This window comes from Thermobia domestica, chromosome 3, assembly GCF_964235325.1.
Source record: "Thermobia domestica chromosome 3, izTheDome1.hap1.1, whole genome shotgun sequence".
NCBI classification, from domain to species: Eukaryota; Metazoa; Arthropoda; class Insecta; order Zygentoma; family Lepismatidae; genus Thermobia; species Thermobia domestica.
The window spans coordinates 63,667,202-63,679,798 of record NC_137456.1 but is presented as its reverse complement, the minus strand read 5'-3'; the positions used below and the strand labels follow the sequence as shown (position 1 = coordinate 63,679,798).

The following is a 12,597-nucleotide window of genomic DNA, read 5'->3' as shown; positions in this document are numbered from 1 at the left end:
AGAAGCAGTGCTGAATAACGTTAAAAATAGTTGCCTAAGTTGGATGGTTATGGAAAATAATTGGGGAAACGTTCATTGAGCAGTGGATTGGCGTGGTTCACTTCGATGATAGCAATTTTTTTTTTTTTAAAAAAAAGATAATTTTATTAACTATTTAACATATTTTCAGATAATGCTGAGAAAGCATTTTACACTGAAACCAAATAATAATGAAGCATGGAAAAGAATTTTGTAAGGGAGGTAGCTATCCCCAATGTATCTGTATATTGAAGATACGGTCCTAAGGCTATTTACTGATACTTGACATACTGGAAATTTTGTATCGATACTGGAAATACTAAAAATATACTAGAAATTCTTTTTTAATATTGTAGAAATGTAAATATTCTCTTTGACACTCTTCACGATGTCAGTCCCATCCTCTGAATGTAGATGGTGATAGAGGGTAACTTCTCAATCACTTTAAAAAAAAAAAAAAAAAAAAAAAAAAAAAAACCTAGCTAGTTCGAGAAAGAAAACGAGTAGTGCTTATAATTTAAGTCCCGTTTATAGTATAAGAGTGTCTTATCGAAAACTTCCACGAAGACAGTTTGGTTTCCCAGAGGGTTGTTTATGATGCTGTTTCTGCCATAGAGGCAATCCGTATTTAAATATTTCGAGAAACTCGTCCAGCTGAGAAACTCATCAGAAACAAGAACTGGTCTTCTAATTAACAATGTTTTCTGTACCAAATGTAATACGAATGTGAAAAAAAAAGTCGTACGATAAATTAGATTAGGAAAGAGTTGGCTGTGAAGAACGAGTAGAGAACAACACACACACGCACACGCCCCCCCCCCCCCCCACACACACGCACACAAAGATGTAGATTACGACAGACGTTCTGGAAGAACTAACGTGCAGAAAACATTTACTCTTTTCTTCTTTACAGCAATATGTGGCACTCATCGGTTATCTGTTTACCGTAGTGTATTAAGTATACTGGGAATTTTTCTAGCATGAAGTCAACACCAGTCCTGCTTGGTGAAACTGAAGAAAGACCATTGTGCACCGAGCCTAAAACAGACGGTGTTTATAATGAACGAAATGGTGAAATGTAGAAAATGGGAGGAAACGGGAGAACTCCGAGACAGGGGCGTCATTTAGGGAGGGCAGGAAGGGGCAATTGTCCCCCCAAGAGTTTGAGGAATACATATACCTTAATCGATTGTCTACTAACATACTAATACAAAACGTGAAAGTCTTGGTGCTCTTGCACCTCCCCCCAAGCGAAATATGAAATGACACCCCTGCTCCGAGAAAATTCATGAACATACTGTTTGTCCAGCGCCCACTTTGTGTAGAAAATCTGTCAGGATTGTTAGCCTCGAGATTCTGTGTACAGAGCGAGAATGCTAAACGTTCGTTGCAATGGCGGCTCTTAAGGGATGTCACATAGGTAAATGTATATTGCTAAAAGCTAATGGAAGAAAGCTTCATACAGCTTTAGAAGGCTATACAACAAAACTAATAGAGTTCCATTAATTAAACTGCCTTCCTTTAAGTTGTAGCGATAACACTTTTTTTTTTTTTACCGATGTGACTTTCCGCATGAACCGCCACTGGTTTATTATCGCCCGCCAAGAGAACGTGGAAAATTTTCAACAGTGATTCCAATTATCATTATTCGTTCCATAAAGGGTGAAAGATCATTAATTAAGACTCGTTTTTATGTTTCTCGTTGGACAAAGGTATTGTTTTAGAATTTCCCTACGTTGTGGGAAGTTCTCCTTGAAACTAGAACAAAACTACATGAAAATTTTGCCAAGATTTTACTACAACCGTTACATTTAATGTAGTCGTCTTAAATTGTCCAGAAATCGTATTAATGGAAGTAAAAATAAAATCTGGGTTTGACCTTCAGCATTTCCTGTTCACTTGTGTGTATATAATAAATGTAATAGCCTTGATCACTAGCTAAGCAATACATTGGTTTTGATTACGTAACAATGATGTTGGCAATGAGCATGACCACGTCATTTACAAACGTGTCACGGTCAGTGCGGAATAATTGTTGAAGAGCGTAGATTGATATCATACGAGTTGTCGCCTTCTAACTATAATGGGCGCTGTGATTGAAACTACATGTGTGAAAAATTTATATAGTCATGTTTTTAAAAAGTTCCTGTCTGTAATTTCAGAAAGGAAATAATAAATTTTCACTGATAAAGCAATAAATTTTGCTTTGCGCTTTCAGGACAGGTTTGCACTATATAAATTTATTATGCCATGTTTCAGTAACTTGTGCAAAAAAGCGTTTCAGTACCTTGCCCAGTTCCTTTGAAACAGAGTATCCATTTCATTTATCAAATGCATTATCACACAAAATTGAAATCAAAAGGGTCTTATCATAACCAGTTTTTGAAAATTCAAAATACGGATCTTATTAGTCAGCAAGAGTTCAATATGCTGCCACGGAGAGAGAAATCTTTGAATTTTTTTTAAAGTTTTACGTCCCACGTTTATGTCGGCTAGACTAAAAGAGACGGTGATGATGAGAAATGGATGAAGTGGTGGAATTAATAAAGTGGGAGGAAAGGGAGAACCCCTAGGAAACCCACGCACACGATGTTTGTCCCCACAAAATTCACTCTGGGATCAAACCAAGGACTCCATGCACGAAAGATGAACGCTCTACCACTGAGCCACCGCATGGAGAGAGGAGATTATTATTATTATTATTATTATTATTATTATTATTATTATTATTATTATTATTATTATTATTATTATTAATATCTTATTCTATCGTTAGTAAATAAAGTAAATTAAAATAAAATATGTAATATAATAAAATATGTAATATACTTCAAAATATTGGAGGGACGCGGCCCCCTCGTAACCCCGCCAGAGACGCCCATGACAATATGAGACCTGTATACTTTAAAATGTATCCATTCGCGCACATTAATTTACGTATTAGGGGTCTATATTCTCGTAATATCATATTATGTGCGAGTTTCGTTATTTCTAAATTCATTTGGGAAATACATTGTCATTGTGCTGATGTTATTCAATATATTACCAGAGTGCTTACGAAAGACCTGACACATTTGAATCATCAATAAATCAGCATGTGATGGAAGTACTAATAATCCAGTAGCTTTAATGTGTAGTTGAAAGATTGCGAACTCGCTTTCTGTCGAAACTAGCATATTTAATTATTTTGCTGATACTTAGATTTACTAAAACTGTGATTTTTTTTTTCTGGAACGTCTTGTACAGAGACATCCTAGATTTTTTTTCTTACTTGATACACTTTCCGCCTTTGAAAATTCCATTTTTTCTCTATAATACAAGTTCTCGAAGAACAATGTTTCTGGTAATGAATTGTGAAATATCTTTCACGAGTCTGCGTCACCAATTGCGTTTTTAATGTTACCAGCTCATAGTTTGATCCTTACTTGATGGTTTGAACTTTCTCTTGTGGATCCGTTTAGTCTCCTATTCAGGAACACAAGTGCCATCTTCGAACAAGTTTGTGAACTACTAGCACAGGAAATTAAATTACTTTGGGTTGATTAAGTCGTCAATGCTACCAGTTTATAGCTGTATTTTCATTATTTTTTTCAATATTTCTTTCTTTCTTTCCTTATTTATTTATTTATTCGAGATTCAAGTACATTTAATGTTTTGTAAGTCATGTGAAATTTGTTTTTAATTAATTAATTCCAATATATTTGTTTGTCTTGTACACTACATATTCTTCTTTAAATCAGGAAAAAATATTGAATTAGAAGAAAGAAGCTGTCAAATATTATTCTTAACAACATATAGTATATATACTAGTGGTGGGCACAAAAATCAGTTTTTAAACCGGTTTTTGAAAATTTTCAAAAAAACTGTTTCGATTTTCTCCAAAAACCGGTTCGGTTTTCTTCAAAGCCGGTTCCGTTTTTCTTCAAAACCGATTCGGATTTCACCGAAACAGGTTATCGGTTTTCTCTAAAACCGGTTCGGTTTTTCACCGGATCCGGTTTCGGTCTTCTTCAAAACCGGTTCCGTTTTTTTTTCAAAATTTGTTCTATTTCTGACCAGAATAGTGTTTCGTTGTTCTCCGGGAACCGAATCAGTTTCCACAGAAATAGTTTTATGTGTTTCCACAGAAATAGTTTTATTTGTTGAAAACCGAACCGGTTTTTGGAGAGAATGAAACCGGTTTCGGTTAAAAACCGAGCCGGCTTTGGATAAAATCGAAATGTCGATTTTTCGGGTTTCGTTTTTTCTAGAAACCGGTTTCCGCTTTTTATACAAACCGGTTTTGCCCGTCCCTAATATATACAATGATGGGAAGCTCTCAATCAACACAGGGAATAAATTGCTTGCTAAAGACCTTGATTAATTCCCGTAGGAAGGGATCAACATACTGTTAATCGTTATAGGGTTAGTTAGTAAGGACTATTGCTGATCATTTGTCAAGAGAAGAAACAACTCTACCGGAACAAACATTTCTAAAGTACAGACAAATTAAATGGTCGGTCCTTCATTTCATTTTGGAGGGCATTACCTACTTAGGCATAGACGGTTTTTACACATAAGCTATCTAGTTTACATATAATTTGTTTGATGCACTCTAAAGACGCAATGATATGTCAAATCAAACTATTAATGACAAAGTAAAGAACTCTGTAGTAGAAGCTAACTGAGAATATTTTTTTAAAGTGGTAGTTTGAAATTTGATTTTTGAATAATATCAACATCAATAGATAACATCATAAGAGATAACACAACTTCCCTGGCTTTTTGCAGTTTTATTACGATGATCGTCTTTCTTTGATCTGACCTCATTTTATGCACAAATAGGTATTACAACTATTGGAGTTGTTTTTGTTCAACGTCCAACTTAGCCTATAGACCCTTTATATCAAACTAAACACAAAAACACATTGATCAAGGCTATATGATAAAACTATGTAAAAACATAATGACGTAACAGTTTCAACACACTAGCTGTGTCTTCATCACATTGCCACTCCTCCGTTAGTCCGTTAGTATGTTGAAATTGTTACGTGATTGTGTTTTTTATATAGTTTTATCATATAGCCTTGCTCAGTGTGTTTTGTGTTTAGTTGGACAATATGAAAACAAGGCCTGATAGAATTATATATATATCTTCTTTTCTTATCGTTAGTTCTTTTCAAATTTCTTTCTATTACTTAAAATTTAAAATCACTATTTTATAAATAGGTTTATTTATATATGCTTTCATTTATTTGCAGATATGGAAGAGGTAACTGCTCACAGCGCCTTATTTACGGAAGATAATGAAGCCAATATGAGGGAACTTCCTGGTTTTTACAGTTCCAACCAATGCCTTTACATGAAACAATTATTAGGTAAAATGTCGTTTTATTTATAGTTAACTTAAATTATCAAATTATATCTGTATCGTTTGCAGTTACTATTTTCATTGTAGTTACTTGTTACTTGACTCCCTCCTCCTACCCCCACCAGCTGTTAACAACTTTACCCTGTAGTCGTTTACTTCATCTCTAAATTTAACATTTCCTGTCTGTTTGTCAGAGTTTCTTTATACTTCCGCCGTTGCTATTCCTGGCCTGGCTCAACCCCTTATTTAGTCTCGCTGACCTGGAAACACGTGGAGTTAATACTTGTTGCAATGTAGCACACACCCCAGCTGTGCGGATTTTGCGTATTGGCGCAACGTGACAACAGCCGAGTCCTTTCAAGAAGATCAAATCAGCAGCCAACGACAAGCGCTCTGTCTTCTGCTTTACACGGTCGTGCTACGTGGTTGGAAGACGGTTTATACAGCGACGCAACTATAGTTGTCATATTTTTCATAATCATATTATGTTCTTTAAAATTCCATATCTTCTTCCTTTTTTTTCTCTCTCTCTCATCGGTTTTCCCTAGAATTATCACTTCAATTCTATTTTTTTTTTCTTTTACAGATGAAATCATACCTCCAGTTATTAATGGGTCTCAAACTTCTTTATTTTCTCTCTGCTTGTCTAATACCCTTTATAATTTTGTAATTTCCTGTCTTTGTGTAAGTAAAAAAAATGTCCACAGTTACTTGCAAATACTATATGTCTCTATAATGTGCAATCATGTCTTGGTAGTTATCAATTTTCCAATTATTGTCATTTTTCTCTTTGTGCGTCTGACGTACTATTCTTATTATTTTTCTCTGTGACACTATTTCTACAATTATAAACTTTCTCTAGAAAATTTCCCTGCATTTGTCAAAGTTTATCTGTAGATTTTTCTTTCTTTTTCCCACAGTTGCTACATTTTTTCTTAAAACTATTGCTTTAATTTGCAGCTGCATAAAAGTTCTAATTTTTCTTCTTGAACTGTAGATTAACTATGAATTTTTTCTTCTTGAGTTACTTAAAATAAAAATCTTAAAAGTAAATTTTACATTTGAAGGGTAAGGGAAAAAAAGAAGGAATGTCACAAAACTGCATTTTCGAGAAAACGGCGTTTTAATTTTAAAACAGTGTAAAAAAGTATAGGGTTAGTCAAATCTTTTGCCTCTTTTTACATGGACATTTCTACTCCACACATACATGGCGTATACAATCAAATAGTACCAAGAGTCACCTACAGATAGGACAAAGCACCCGATAAAGCACATACATGGACATTCCTAGTTTTTTCCCCTTACTCTTTATTTTACATTTACAGTGTTACTTTGGGATACAATCTTAATCCGTTTCAGGATTCCGTTCAGTTCAAAGTCAATTTTTCCCTTTAAAAATAACAGCAACCGAATTAAACCAGCCTTTTTTATGTTTGAGGATTGCTTTTCATTTCCGAAATCACTGACGGCCTATTTACCTTTCATAGCCTACTAAAGAAAATCATAAAAGAATTATAAAGATTGATACAGACCACTGGGACTATGTCTCACGACCATTTGGTCGACGCCCCCCCCCCCCCCCCCGCCCTGCTCTACAGCTTTTGACAACAAACAGAAGAAAAAGGCGTATGTGTGAACGCTTCTGGTTCCGAGTGTTGTAAAAACGTACCCTCAAACATACATGAACAAGATGCTTGGGATTCGGATTCCGGAACTTAATTTGATACGTATCTTTGAAACGATACAGCCTACAATCATATTCAGTTAAACCTAGCCACCTATCTTTCTTTGAAAATTTTTATTTATTTATTTATTTATTTATTACTTATATTTATTCATTTTTTTTTTTCATAGATGGAATTAGGTCAATTATTTTTGAACAATACAAAAATTTAAAATTTCCTATTTCTTACTTACGTAAATGTGGTAAGCTGTGAATGGTCAGGATTTTTTGAACGGATTAGGGTTGATCGAGTTCCTGGTGTGATAACTACAGTATTTTATGTAATAGAACGAGTCTCTTTCTTTGTTGCTTGCTGGTAAATAACCATTTTCTAGATCCACAATGGCTTTCTTTCGTTATTTCATTGCTTAGAGCATGAGTGTGAGTATTTTCTGAAAATGACATTTTACCTTATCTCATCTATCATCGTAGGTGAAGGAGAGAAAAGAAATAAACTAAGTGCCGTAGTGTTTTGGAGCTAATGAGCGTGTTGAAACTACATATAAAACAGTGAGCGAATGACAAAATAGACATATGCTTATTTTCTATAGAATATTTTATATTCCAGAAATAAATTTTACCATGTATTTTACTTTACCATGAACAAAATAGAAAGTAATACAGAGATAATAATTATTACCTACATCAAAAGTGCTTATTACGGTCTATATAATAATTTTTGTTTCAAAAATGATTAATAATTTATTTTATGTAAGTTGGCCAGTTTGCAATGAAAGGGATGGTGGACAATACAGACAGGTTTCTTTATATTTGTATACTTTTTTTTTTTTTTTAACAAATATATTATTTGTGAGATTTTCAAAGAATGTGAGGAAGGTATAAGAAGATGTTAATGAAAATTAAAGATGATTTTGTCACAGATTTTGATATGGAAACCACAAAAAGAAATTTCACATATCAAATTGTGTTTATTTTGATATTTGTGTGATTGTGTATATTTGTGTGATTTATCAGAATTTAAATATATTGCGATGTTACTATTAAGTTGCTTCAATAATTATCCAAAGATTGTGTCATTCTATATTAACAATTCGAAGGTGCTTGTATATTATAAAATTATTGTTTTTTTATTTTTTTAAAAATAGTTATTTATTTATTTAAATTTCTTACAATGACTTTCTTTTCTCAGATCTTAAAAAGGGAGACTCCATTACAAGAAATGTTTATGTCGAAGAAGCACCAAGTTCTCCAATACCAAATATTCGAAGAGGTGATACGGAAGATTTTGTTGATGTGAATAAATCTGCAAACCAAGTAGTATGAACTATAAAAGAAAGAAAGCTTTTTTTTTTTTTTTTTTTTTTAATCAACAGAGTTCATCATGTAAATAGTGTTGTTAAATACAAAAGTGGAAAGGTTATATGTTGCTGAATGTTTTGACACTCACGTTTATAATTCTCATCAAAGATTTACGGATCTCTTGGTAGTAGACGGACAATGTGTTAAAAGCTAAAGAACGTGGATCAAGAACATTTTTGTGTCTTTTGTATGTGGTTTTGTTGTATGTAATTTGATGTTTCTGGGTTACCAAATGAAAATTCTCGAAAAAAATAAGCTATAAGAAACGTCCTAATTCTTTTTATAAAGTAAAACAACAAAATGTTATGTATTATTCGGTCATACAAAATATTTCATCGCTGGTAGGAAATTTCGACCTATCTTGGTATGTTTTAGATCATTTGAGTGACATACTATTATAAATTGTTTTGTTCTTAGCAATATTCTGATTCTATGTTGAGTTGAATTTAGAATTGAAATGAATTATATATTATCAAAATCCAGTCTTTAATGTAGTTCAAGGTAGGACAAAGCTTGTCTCTGTATCTATTGGTGGTAACCCTGATTTCTTGTACTGTGTGTTTGCCGTGAATTAAGATAGCAAAGGACCAGCATAGGTAGTTGCAAACTTCAGTTCAGTATATGAAGTTAGCATCTTGCCTGGAATGAAAGGAAATGAATGGAATTACAATTAATTTGTCAAGCTATATCACAATCGTCCACAGCAAATTTGTGTGAGATTAATTTTATAAATGAAGTAACTTGGTCTGACTTACAAAGGGCAAATTTTATTTCTGTTTTCATATGTATATTATGTATCGCATGTTTTGATCCTGTTATACATATTAGATCGTTTTAAAAAGAACATGCTTTGTGTAAGAAAATTCCACGTGCTTTTTAAAATTTTACACTAAATATATCTTCTTCGACTGTAGCATTTTTAATTATTGTTTAATTGCAGTAAGCTGAAGTTTAGGCACATTCAATATGTACAATAAACATAATACTCTGTGTCGTGTCCTTCGTTAATCGGAAATCAGTATAGTGTCATATTTCTAACTTTAAAAGGTAATTTGAAGTATTATTTATGTTAATAAATTCAGTGCATTTTGAGAATATCTCATCAAAATTTTGACATCTACAGGAGAAATGCGTTGTTCACCATTAAAAATTATGTGTGAGGAATTTAATTTTAACCCAAGTCAAAGTACAAGAAAATAAAACAAACTCACCTCAGAATAACGATATAAAGGCTAGCAGCCATAATGAGCAATTATTCGGATTGTAGAATGCGTGTTGTATTAGGAAGATACTACATTGAAAAACGGGTATCCAATTTGATGAACGCACTTGAGATGAGTTTAAACCAGAAACATAGTTTTAAAATGTGTAGCTTTATTATGACCAAAAACGTGCAAAAATATGTTTACATAAGGTGATTACCCCAAACTCAACTGTATATTCAATGGGTGGAATGTTGCTTTGCCTATTTAGAAATACTTACCAAGTTCTAGCGAGAGAAAATCTAATTTTTAAATTACTTTCTTCTTGTTTTGATATTTTTAAACTGGACAATAAAATTATAAATTTTTCCTTATTCAAATGTGAAAGTGGAATTTACTAATACTTGGTTGAATACAGAAAATTGGGGAATATATATATTGAAGTTATCAGAAAGCACGCAAATCAATCAGAAATTGCCATTCACTATTTTAGCAACAAAAGTTTTGCAGAGGAAGATAATTTCATCTTAACAGCAAATACCACAATTTGACAATCTGAGACTAATTTCTTTTTTAAAAATAACTATTAATAAGAACTGTTAACTTGTTATAATGTAGTATTCGTCTGGCAAAATAACTTTATATAAATATTAATTATAAACTTACGCACATTATGTAACATCATATTTTTTCAAACGAGAATAAGCCTCAATAACATGAAGCAACAAAACTGTATGACGAAGTTCTAAAAAAAAGATGCAGTTGTATTATTTGTCAGTGGGTGTTGCTGTATATCTTTAGTTCGTTAAATATGAAAGTCATTCAAGAGATAGTTTTATAATCATACTGTCTTATCGTCTTAATGCTCATGTCTTGAAAAATTAGAATAAGTATTAAAATTACACAGTTTATTTTTACTAATGAAACCCAGTCTTTTGGTACGTTCGATAACAATTTTTTGACAGATTTGTCGAAAGCTATTAAACTAATTACTCCTTTAAACGTATAAGAATGGGATCTTTAATATCAATATTCAAATGATGTTGATATTTAAGCACTAATTATACAAAACTCTAATGTTTATTCTTTCCAAAGATAATCTCGAGCATAAATGGTTGAAATTAGAAATGGAAAGGGCACAGAAGAAAAAACAATAAAATCAATTCTAGCAAAGTTTCAAGAACTCAAATTTACATATCTCATACATATAACATTGAAATACTTCTAAACACATTGAAATACTTGAAATAAAAACTTGTTTCTCATTTCATAACTTGTACAATATTGGTTTCTCCCCAGCAGTGACTTCATATGTTAAAACAACTACATGAGAGGATTACAGTTATAACAGAATGTATATTTTTTTGGAGTGGATTGGCTCTTCGTCTATACCCTTTATTACATTATACAAGATGATGAAAGGAAAACTACAGCATGTTAATAAACTAGGTGGACAGAAACTTTCTTACCCATAAAACTATAAATTATCAATACTTACTTTTTCTTTTCAAGTTAATAACAATTCTTATCTTTATGCTAAAGATCATCATTCGTGTCTTTCTTGTATTTGTTATCAATAAGAAAAGAGTTAAGGCGTCATGATGTGCATATTAATTATCATATTCCTCTTTAAGAACATATTACATATAAAATATTTGCAAACATTTTTATATTTTAAGTATTCGATGATACTACCTTTAAGCAATATTTAAGCAATATTAAGCAATATAACTTTGCAAGTTTGTGATCACATTACTGTCTTTTAAAAGTATTCAAACTCCTACTCTGGCAACAACCATAGTGGAAAGCTTAGTGATGCAAAAATTAAATCAGTTTACTATTTAACAATACTGTCCATTACAAGATAATTTTCCAACTAATATCAACTTCTTTAATCTTTCCGATTAATAATTAATTTGATTAACTGTTAGTGGTCCCTAGACAAATGTAATGGTTCTTCTTGCAGTTGACTGAATTGACAGTTCATAACTTGGACCAAGTTATTGACAACCTACCATATATATATATATAACATTATTTTTTTTCTATTTCTCTCAAAGTGGTATTTTGTGAGGAATAAGAAGCAATTTACTGAGATAATAATAATACACAAACACACTCATTACTTTTAAATATTCTCGCTTGTTTGTTAATAAATATTATTGCACTTTATTTTTGTAGGAAAAAAACAATATATTTGTGTGTATGTAAATGTTTTTTGTCTGTATGAATAAAAAAGTATATATATTTGTTTAGTTCATTTATTATGATTTTTTAAATAAAACTCCAGTGTTTCTAGTCAAAAAGGAACCATTGTTACTACGAATGTGGAAGAGAGGGAAAGAACAAATGAAGACTATATTGGAAATTAGCTAATATAGATCTTAATCACCAAATAAAACAAACGAAAAACAATGGAGCACTTGTAGTATAGTGCTTACAATTTGAAAGTACCTGGAAATACTAAGGTACAAAAATTATGTGTTTGTTTCTTTGTATACTTTCAATTCATGGTATTAAATCATATTCTGATGTACTTTTTTTTTTCAAATATTCTGAAATGTGGTATTTTAAAGCCGGTGCTAATTATTAACAGTTTACTGTATTTTAATACTGTACATGTATTTCTGTAGTTGTCTTTTAGAGTTAGAAATATACAAATTAGTACTATCAGAGTTAATAATTATTTCTATCTTTGACGTACCTTTACATACATTAAATGAATGTCTTCATGTACGGTCATTTGAAATTTCGATGTTTCAGTATGATATTAGTTCCATTTGTTGGCATAACCAACTTTGTGTATACTATTTTAATAGAAGATAAATTGAGAAATTTAGTATCGTAAACTGGGACTTTTTCTTTTAATAAGAAAATATTTTAAAAATACAAGTTAAATCAAGAGTTTTAAAACTGCTTTCTTTCTTCGAAGCGGAGGAGGTATAGGTCATTCGGAGTTCATCATTGTATAAATAATAGAAGAT

At 31.8% G+C, this 12,597-nt stretch overlaps 1 protein-coding gene across 1 annotated transcript in view; it reads left to right on the top strand.

Moving 5' to 3' along the window:
• wgn (Tumor necrosis factor receptor superfamily member wengen) overlaps positions 1–12,283 on the top strand; it is a 54,768-nt gene extending 42,485 nt beyond the window's left edge. Inside the window, exons 3-4 of the mRNA XM_081751002.1 lie at positions 5,259–5,375; positions 8,242–12,283. Of these exons, the coding sequence (XP_081607128.1) occupies positions 5,259–5,375; positions 8,242–8,375 (251 nt within the window). The 3' untranslated portion in view covers positions 8,376–12,283. The remainder of the gene's footprint in view (positions 1–5,258; positions 5,376–8,241) is intronic.
• Positions 12,284–12,597: the final 314 nt, after the last annotated feature.